Consider the following 10,618-nt stretch of genomic DNA (forward strand, 5'->3'; position numbering starts at 1 on the left):
CAGAAAACATTCATACAGGTGAAATTGGCCCACGACACAGTGACTATGACAATTGTCCATTCCCCAAACATACTGTCACATCCATTAAGAGATTTATCGACCCCAGATTTTCTGCCAATTCGTAAGCTAGGGTGTCTAACCAGTCAGAGCTGTGTTACAGGATAAAATGTGCAACATTCTGCTCCGAATAAGAGCACACGCCACCCTTTTCAGACAATAACATATCCAATTTACATTTAAGTCATTTAAGCAGACCGCTCTTAATCCAGGAGCGACTTACAAATGGTGCATTCACCTTTATGATATCCAGTGGAACAACCACTTTACAATAGTGCATCTAACTCCCCTCCAATATTATCCTATGTAAAGTATTCTGTTTAGTATAAATTCTAAGTCAAATGTATACATATTTTAGTCATTAAACACAAAAATCCCGTAACAATTATACAGTACTATACAGTCACACATGTATTATACAGTACTTACAGTACACATGTATTTATACAGTACTATACAGTACACATGTATTATACATACTATACAGTACACATGTATTGATACAGTTACTTATACAGTACTCACATGTATTTGTTTGATTGACATATTCTGGAAGCCAAGCTATGTTGTGTGTGTGTGTTGTGTGTGTGTGTGTGTGTGTGTGTGTGTGTGTGTGTGTGTGGTGTGTGTGTGTGTGTGTGTGTGTGTGTGTGTGTGTGTGGGCGTGTTAGGTGTGTGTATCTGATTGTGGGTGTGTTAGGTGTGTGTACTGATGTGTGTGTGTATTAGTGTTGTGTATCTGAGTGTGTGTGTGTTAGGTGGTGTTATCTGTATGTGTTGTGTGTGTGTGTGTGTGTGCCTGTGTTAGATGTGTGTATCTGTATGTGTGTGTTCTGATGTGTGTGTGTTTCAGGTTCTGGAAGCCAAGCTGTGTGTGTATCTGATGTGTGTGTTGTGTGTGTTAGTGTGTGTATCTGATGTGGTGTGTTCAGGTTCTGGAAGCCAAGCTGTGTGTGTATCTGATGCGTGTGTGTGTGTGTGTTGGTGTGTGTTAGGTGTGTGTATCTGATGTTGTGTGTGTTAGGTGTGTGTATCTGATGATGTGGGGTGTAGGTGTGTTGTATCTGATGTGTGTGGTGTGTTAGATGTGTGTATCTGATGTGTGTGTCTGATGTGTGTGTGTTTCAGGTTTCTGGAAGCCAAGCTGTGTGTGTACTCTAAGGCGCATGGTGGAGCAGAAGCCCGGTAACATTCTGTATGGGACCCAAGACCTCTTACCTCCTCTCTACAGCGTCTCTCTGTCCTCACTCTCTAACACAGCTGGCCTCCATGTACCCCGAGGCTCACTCTGCCTCTTCTCTCAGGTTACTACATGTGTGTGTCTGTCTGTGTGTGTGTTGTGTGTGTCTGTCTGACATGTGGTGCGTGGGGGGGGGTTTTAACCAGAAGTCCCCACAAGAATTAAACAAACAAACATTCTGACCACCTGGGGACATTTTGTTAGTCCTCACGAGGTCAAATGCTGTTTCTATGGGGTTTAGGGTTCAGGTTAGAATTAGTGTTAGGATTAGAGTGTTAGGGTTAGAATTAAGGTTAGAATTAGTGTTAGGGTTAGAATTAAGGATGTAGGATTGAGTGTTAGGGTTAGAATTAAGGTTAGGATTAGTGTTAGGGTTAGAATTAAGGTTAGGATTAAGTGTTAAGGTTAGGGCAAGGGTAAGGGTAAGAGTACGGGTTAGGGGTTAGGGAAAATAGGATTTTGAATGGGACTGAAGTGTGTGTCCCCACAAGGTTAGCTGTACAAGAACTGTGTGGTGTGTGTGTGTGTGTGTGTGTGTGTTGGTGTGTGTGTGTGTGTGGTGTGTGTGTGTGTGTGTGTGTGTGTGTGTGTGTGTGTGGTGTGTGTGTGTGTGTGTGTGTGTGTGTGTGTGGTGTGTGTGTGTGTGGTTCTACCAAGGATTGCTCAAACAATTTTCTCTCCCTCCTCCAACTCTCTCCCCTCTTCCCTTCAATTCTCTCCCTCCAACTCTCTCCCCTCTCTTCCTCCCCTCTCCCCTTCCTCTCTCCCTTCAACTCTCTCCCTTTCTTCCTCCCCTCCTCTCTCTTCTCTCTTCTCCCTCCAACTCTCTACCCTCTCCCTCTCTCTCTCTCCTCCAACTCTCTTCCCCTCTCTTCCTCCCCTCCCCCTTCTCTCTTTCCTCCAACTTTCTCCCTTCTCTCTCTCCTTCCAACTCCGCTCTCCCCTCTCTTCCTCCCCTCTCCCCTTCTCTCCCTCCCTCCAACTCTCTACCCTCTCCCCTTCTCTCTCTCCCTCCAACTCTCTCCCCTTTCTTCCTCCCCTCTCCCCTTCTCTCTTTCCCTCCAACTCTCCCCCTCCTCTTTCCCTCCATCAGAGGTGTCCCAGCGTTTCTCCACCACCCATCCTAACGGCAGACAGATCATGTTGTCCTACCTGTTACCCTGGCTGTCTAACATAGAGCTGGTGGATACAGGCCTCCTACCCCCTGCGTCCAGCCCCTGTACCCCAGAAGAGGAGCCCCGTGGTCGGGCACACACCCTGGGTCTCGCCCCTCGGCTCCGGGGGAACGGCTGGGGCTCCCTCCAGGCCAGCTCTCTGGTCCTCAACAACCTCATGTTCATGACTGCTAAGGTCAGCAGGGTTTAGGAATGTGACCTCGTGGGTTGTCTTTTATGTGGAAGCAGTTCTCCTGATTTATGTTTCTGCTTTGTACTTAATTGATTCCTTAATTGGTTCCTTAATTGATTCCTTAATGTATTATTTCATTTATGATTTAATTGGTTCCTTAATTGATTCATTAATGTATTATTTAATTTATGATTTAATTGGTTCCTTAATTGATTATTTAATTTATGATTTAATTGGTTCCTTAATTGATTATTTAATTGATTATTTAATTGGTTCCTTAATTGATCACTTAACTGATTATTTTATTGATTCCTTAATTGATTCCTTAATTGGTTAGTTAATATCATTCTGTTTACCCAGATATTGATCTATCTAATAACTGTAAATTATGAGAGGTTCAAACCCCTATTGTCTGAGTGTGACTTGTACAGTATGTTATCATTCTACTAATTCCCAAGCTTTAAAGTGTTTCCTGAGTTTGACAGGTCTAGTACTTATTCCTGACTGTTCTCCTGGGTTCTCCTGGGTTCTCCTGTCAGTATGGAGACGAGGTTCCAGGTCCAGAGATGGAGAACGCGTGGAACGCCCTGGTGTCCAATGAGAAGTGGAGTAACAACCTGCGTACAGCGCTCCAGTTCCTCATCAGTCTCTGTGGAGTCAGCTCTGATACCACGCTGCTGCTGCCACCTAGTAGTCACACCCACACACACACACCACACACACACACACACACACACAACACACACCACACACACACACACACACCACACACACACACACACACACACACACACACCACCACACAATACACACACAACACACAACACACCACAACACATACACACACACACACACACACACACACACACCACAACACACACACCACACACACACACACACACACACACACACACACACACACACAATACACACACCAACACACAATACACACACACACACCACATACAAACCACACACACACTACACACACACAATACACATACACATACACACACACACACACACACACACACACACACACACACACACACACACACACACACACACAGCACACACACACACACACACCACACAACCACAACACACAACACACACTTAAACACCTGCATCCTGTCTCCCATTCTCTCCAGTATGTGGGGTCAGCAGTGATACGGATGTCTTAGTTATCGTGTAAAGACTGTGCTATCTGTGTGTGGTTGTGTGTGTGTGGGTGTATTGTGTGTGTGTGTGTGGTGGGTGTGTGTGATTGTGTGTATTGTGTGTGTGTTATTGTGTGTGTATTTGTGTGTGTGTGTGTGTGTGTGTGTGTGTGTATTGTGTGTGTGGTGTGTGTATTGTGTGTGTATTGTGTGTCTGTGTGTGTATTGTGTTTGTATTGTTGTGTGTTGGATTGTAGTGTGTGTATTGTGTGCTATTGTGTGTGTGTGTGTGTGTGATGTGTTGTGGTGTGTGTGTGTTGTGTGTGTGTGTGTTGTGTGTGTGTGGTGTGTGTGTGTGTGTGTGTGTGGTGTGTGTGTGTGTGTGTGTGTGTGTGTTTTCAGATCAGAGGGGTGTCTTACCTGTGTCGTAACAACACCATTCAGACCATGGAGGAGCTGTTGTTTGAGCTGCAGCAGACAGACCCAGTCAACCCTGTGGTTCTGCACTGTGATAACCCGCCCTCATCTACCGCCTTCGCAGCCAGTAACAAGATGTCTGCTCACCATCAGGTGAGACAGAAGAGTGTGCTCATTGCTGCCGGTGGCCAGTGTAACAGACAGAACAGGGGTCATTTTACGTGAGAATAGAATCAGGTATAAAGGGTCAATGGAACGCAGATCGTTATCAGACTGACGCGCAATCAACAATATCTGATCATAAACAAAATGGACATTCGTCAAATCCGTCATGATTTATGTATTGTAATGTAACAGGCCCACAATGTGGGTTACTTTAGTCCGATTTTGATATCTTTGGCTGTTTCGCTGCATAACATTTAGAAGTTCCCTTTTCAGATTTAGAAGAGGTGACAGCTAAAGGTTAACTCCCTTGGTAGAAGCTAACGTAGCATAGCTAGTATACAGAAATCAATGGAGTGGTGTCAAGTCGTTTTCAACTGTAATCCAGTTGATGGTGATGATACATCAACATGTGTTGGAGTTGACATCCGCATCTATAAATTAGGATTAGAATACCAGAATGAATTAACCTTCTCGTGATGGGATAAATGTCAGCTATTTGGTCAGGGGAGTTGGTCAACCGTTGGTTTGCAGTTCTTGATAAGATATGTGTTAAAATAGATGATTTTGAAGAATTTATCTGCGCTGTGTAGTTTGTTAGCTAGCTAGCGCAACGTTTTAGAGGAGTGATTCCATACGTGTTTCAAATTAACTGACAAAATGCCAACATTCCATTCAGACAAGGAATGAATTCACAGCCAATCACTGGCTGAAATCAGTACATGATGGACTTAGACAAAGTTGTCAATGCAACAAATACTGCGATTGTCTCATACTGTATCATAGCAGTCTCAGCTTTCCAAGATGTCTTTGTTGTTGAGACATTTATGGTCTGTTTACATATATTTTAGAAGCTATAAAATGTGTATAAAACCGATACAAACTGTATTTATAATTATATGACAATATTTTAGGTTGACAATAATTATATTACACAATATCTGATATATCACACGCCTTACTTTTATTTTCCTGCATCAGTAAAAMGATTCTGCCTCTACTGCCGTTCATTCACATTAGACTGGTTTGGATTTCTCCCTGACCAATATGGCTGCCATTTTCACCCCATTCTGGAACTTTAAGGGTTTATGACACAGCCCCTCTAGTAATTTAATTCATGGGTTGCACCTCTGTCACTCGGCTCCAGAGATGCCACAGAATGTTGATGTCCGACTGATGGTTAGTGCTCAGGCTTTCTGAATGGGGACTAATGACTGTTTTGTCAGAATTATACTATAGTGGCATGTAAATACGATGACATTGCTAAAGTAGACATACAATTATTTGAAAAAAACTTTGCCATCATTATGATGTCGTCAGGTTTACGTTAGAGAGATGGCAATGTTGCTATGAGCTAGCAAATTTAGTCAGAAATAGCTTACAATGCTAACGTCAGCTAGCTAACGTTATACTGCATCTAAAATCAATCTGATGGCATCTGAAGTCAATCTGGTGACGTCAAAATGATGACAAAAGCTTGTCCTKCTAAGTATTTGCTTGGTCTTGAATGTCATCGTGTTTCCAAGCCACAGTGATGTACTTTAGATGAAATCTTCATCAGCACCTGCATTGAGTAGAATGTTCAGCTGGGCATCAGTCCTAAAAACAAACGTTCAAAACAGTGGAATAAACGTTTTGAAATGGAGGTTCCATCTGAATTTGGGATCCAATAGGAATGCTCGTCTGTTTGTGCTATTTTTAAAATGTCACATCTTTTGCTTGAATACACCACCTCTTCTATTACATGTAGAATAAGCTACTCCCTCTAATTTCACCTGATAGAAATGTGTCATGACGTCAGATATAATGACATATTCTCTCCAGTGTTATGTAGTTGCTTTACACAACTCTTTACTGTATGTATTTGTTTACGTTGTTGTTTATGTATTTATGTGGTTGTTGTTGTTTATGTATTTATGTTGTTGTTGTTTTTGTATTCATGTTGTTGTTTATGTATTTATGTTGTTGTTTATGTATTCATGTTGTTGTTTATGTATTTATGTTGTTGTTGTTTATGTATTTATGTTGTTGTTTATATATTTATGTTGTTGTTTGTTGTTCAGGCAGGACAGGAGAACGTCCGCGTGTACTATTGTATTTATTCTAATGTTGCTGTTGTTTATGTATTTATGTTGTTGTGTGTTGTCCAGGCACTACGTCCAGCAGTAACACAGTAGTGGCAGGACAGGAGAACTTCCCAGAGACAGAGGAGTCCAAGCTGACCAGAGAGAACGAGGAGAGGTGGGTCCCCATCACAGCACCCTTTGGGTAGATATTTTATACAATCATTTCAAATAACTTTATTATTCAGAAATCAATGTGATGACACTTTAAATGTAAAGCCTACCCTCACTGTGGGTGTGTTCTCAGGGCCAAGGCTCACAACAGACTGGAGTCTCGCTACAGTAACAGCTCAGGTGGTTCCTATGACGACGAGAAGAGTGAGTAGAACCTTAAACTGACAGATTTTCTATGAGGATTCTTTTATTCTGCTAATTGAATTTCCGTGAGAGCGCGGAACCTCAACCTTTGTAAACACACACACACCCCTATGGGAAAGGGCCTCGGGCTCTGCATTCCTCTCCACAATGTCCTCATAGTGTTAGTCACTTCAATCTCGTTAGTAGTCTGTTGTTGTAATTATCACAAATCCCATAGCGTCTTTGACAAACTGACAGGATATTCACACACACACACACACGCACACGCACACACACACACACACACACACACAGAGAAAGAGAGAGAGCGACTGAGAAGAGATTTACAACTTGAAGATAGACATGCTTTGTAGGATCTTAATTTGAGACAGTTTGCTACAGCAGGAAATTAATCCTGCAGCAACAGGAAATTAGAATTATTATGTGAATTATGGACATTTTTGTAAGAGTTTATACATGATACAGACAGGATACAGCCACGGACAGGATACAGACCTGATACAGACAAGATACAGGCAGGATACAGACAGAATACAGACACAGACCTGATACAGACAAGATACATGGAGGAATCCAGGCAGGATACAGACAGCAGCAGACCTGATACAGACAAGATACAGCGGCCAGCGATACAGACAGAATACAGAAACAGACCTGATACAGACAAGATACCGGACAGGAATACAGACACAGACCTTAATACAGACAAGATACAGGCAGGACACAGACAGAATACAGACACAGACCTGATACAGACAAAGATACCGACGGTACAGACAAGACTGATCAGACAAGATACAGGCAGGATACAGACACAGACCTGATACAGCACATGATACCGACAAGATACGACAGGATACAGACACAGACCTGATAACAGACAAGATACAGACAGAATACCGACAGGATACAGACACAGACCTGATACAGACAAGATACAGACAGAATACAGACACATACCTGATACAGACAAGATACCGACAGGATACAGACATAACAGAAACTGATACAGACAAGATACAGACAGAATACAGACACATACCTGATACAGACAGACACCGACAGGATACAGACACAGACCTGATACAGACAAGATACAGGCAGGATACAGACACATACCTGATACAGACATGATACAGGCAGGATACAGGCAGGATACAGACACAGACCTGATACAGACAAGATACCACAGGATACAGACACAGACCTGATACAGACAAGATACAGGCAGGATACAGACACAGACCTGATACAGACAAGATACTGACGATTGTCTACAGTATCACTTTCTCTTACAGACATATGAGACACCAGCACAGATATTCCGTCTGGATATCAGCCATACCAACCACAGAACACACACCACAGAACACACACAGACACACACACACACCTCACAACACAACACCCACACAACACACACACCCACAGAACACCACCCCCCACACAACACACACACCCACGAACACGCCTTCATCAGTGGAGGCATTCTGTCTGTGTTTGAGCCTGCATGCTTTGGGAGGAATCCAGACCAATGTGTGTATGTCTCGCTCTCAAGAGTGCGTGTGTGGTTTGTGTGTTTTGCGATGTCTGATTAGCCAATCGCATACCACACATTCATGAGATAGTTCTGTGGTGGGCTGTCACATGGTGGCTCTCTTTCATCCGTCTTTAGGGTTTCCCTTATGTTCAGGTTTTATTTTCTAGCAGATTTAATGAATCAAATATTTCTAATACTTTTGCTTGATTGAGCTTGCATGGTGCAGAAGTGAAAAACCTAATACTAACGATCAATGTATCTTAAAGATTTCTAATAACAGATCTGATTATATTCTAAACCCAGATCTGATTATCATTCTAAAACCCAGATCTGATTATCATTCTAAACCCAGATCTGATTATCATTCTAAACCCAGATCTGATTATCATTCTAACCCAGATCTGATTATCATTCTAAACCAGATCTGATTATCATTCTAAACAAGCATCTACATTTAAAATCTGATATCATTCTAAACCTAAATCTGATTATCATTCTAAACCCAGATCTGATTATCATTCTAAACCCAGATCTGATTATCATTCTAAACCCAGATCTGATTATCATTCTAAACCCAGATCTGATTATCATTCTAAACCCAGATCTGATTATCATTAGTGTGTGTGTTTGTCTAATCCAGGTCTGATTAAAAAAGCTCCTGGCCCTAATTGTTAGAACATAACACTGTCAACATAACACTGTCTCCTGATTGGTCTATTCCCCAGATGACCCTCTCCGCGCGTATGCTGGTTGGCTGATGAGCGTGTTGGAGACCAATCGGCCGCAGCCGTTGCCCATGCCAGTTAACGGAGGTTGCTGGGCGCCGCTGGTGGACTACCTTCCTGAAACCATCACACCTAGGGGACCACTACACAGGTAACACACAACAATAAATATGATGAAAAACACTAGTCAACGACCTGCTTTTCCTGACTAAAACCACGAGGATAACAAGACGAGATGCCCTGGGAAAAACCCCCATTACTATTACAAATTACTTTTCATTTTAATCTACGAAAATGTGACGAGCGAGAATTCCATGTGAGACTAATGGACATTTAATTTGACATGAAGCGGAATATTTGATGCAATCCTCTGATTGGAAGAATTTCAGATCTTTCAGTTGAGCTTCCCACACAGCTTCTCCACGCTCTCTCACACCAGCTCGCTCTCCCACACAGCTCGCTCTCCCACACAGCTCGCTCTCCCACACAGCTCGCTCTCCCACACAGCTCGCTCTCCCACACAGCTCGCTCTCCCACACAGCTCCCAGGCCGTCTTTTCAGTCACTCGTCAATCTTTTGAACTGATGCGAAGCCCGGCTAGGAAACAATACTGTTTACAGATGTAGGATCTTAATTTGATCACTCCTTTTGTTGCTGAGAATTTTCCTGCACTGTAGGAAATGGAAACTTGTAGTGTATTCAAAGTTTAAAAAAAATTAAAAAAAATGCTTCTAAAGTTTGTAATTTTCACTTTAAAATGTCAGATTTCATTTGCCCTAATGAAAAATGTATCAACCCCTACAAAAAAAAATATTATAATCCACATAATATTTTATATTTCCTGTTGCTGTAGAATTATTTTTCTGCTGTAGCAAACTGTCTCAAATAAAGATCCTTAATTTCATGTAGGCTATTTTTGCTTTGATCTCATCAGAAGCTCTATTGTCTGACATGCACTGTTAGTCATTCATCTGTGTTGCGGCCGCGCTCCAGTGGCCACAAATGCCTTTTGTTGACTATTAGGAGTACAGTAATACTTCTGGCTTTTCTGGAAAGCTCCAATTCACCCCTTTTCAGGGAAACCACAGTTATTTATGACCTTGACGGTTATGATGGGGGAGAAAGTCAGAGCTGTAAATTGTTTAACCTGTAGCCAAGACTTTATGGTAGGCCTATATGGTTGACTAGGGCTAGCATTGGTTACAATATGCCACAATATCAATGTTGCCAGCTATGGTATATGAGGGGATAGGAAGCCTAGCTGGACATGACTATCTGAATGTGTACAGTAGCCTAAATATGACATTATTTAATAGAAAAGAATGCACTGACTATTATGTGACTGACATGGTGTGACTAAGGGAATGGAATCTGTTATGTGACTGAAATGGTGTGACTAAGGGAATGGCATCTATTATGTGACTGAAATGGTGTGACTAAGGGAATGGCATCTATTATGTGACTGACATGGTGTGACTAAGGGAATGGAATCTATTATGTGACTGAAATGGTGTGACTAAGGGAATGGA

The 10,618-nt window shown here is 42.3% G+C and overlaps 1 protein-coding gene across 1 annotated transcript; it reads left to right on the forward strand.

The window, feature by feature from the left end:
* Positions 1-2,355: 2,355 nt before the first annotated feature.
* On the forward strand, positions 2,356-9,276 carry LOC112078269 (protein furry homolog). The gene is made up of 5 exons (XM_070442003.1): positions 2,356-2,647; positions 3,184-3,334; positions 6,534-6,624; positions 6,754-6,824; positions 9,090-9,276. Exons 1-5 carry the CDS (start codon positions 2,438-2,440, stop codon positions 9,242-9,244), a joined length of 678 nt encoding a protein of 225 aa, XP_070298104.1. The 5' UTR covers positions 2,356-2,437; the 3' UTR covers positions 9,245-9,276.
* Positions 9,277-10,618: the final 1,342 nt, after the last annotated feature.

This window comes from Salvelinus sp. IW2-2015, unplaced genomic scaffold (genome assembly GCF_002910315.2).
Source record: "Salvelinus sp. IW2-2015 unplaced genomic scaffold, ASM291031v2 Un_scaffold5472, whole genome shotgun sequence".
Lineage (NCBI taxonomy): Eukaryota > Metazoa > Chordata > Actinopteri > Salmoniformes > Salmonidae > Salvelinus > Salvelinus sp. IW2-2015.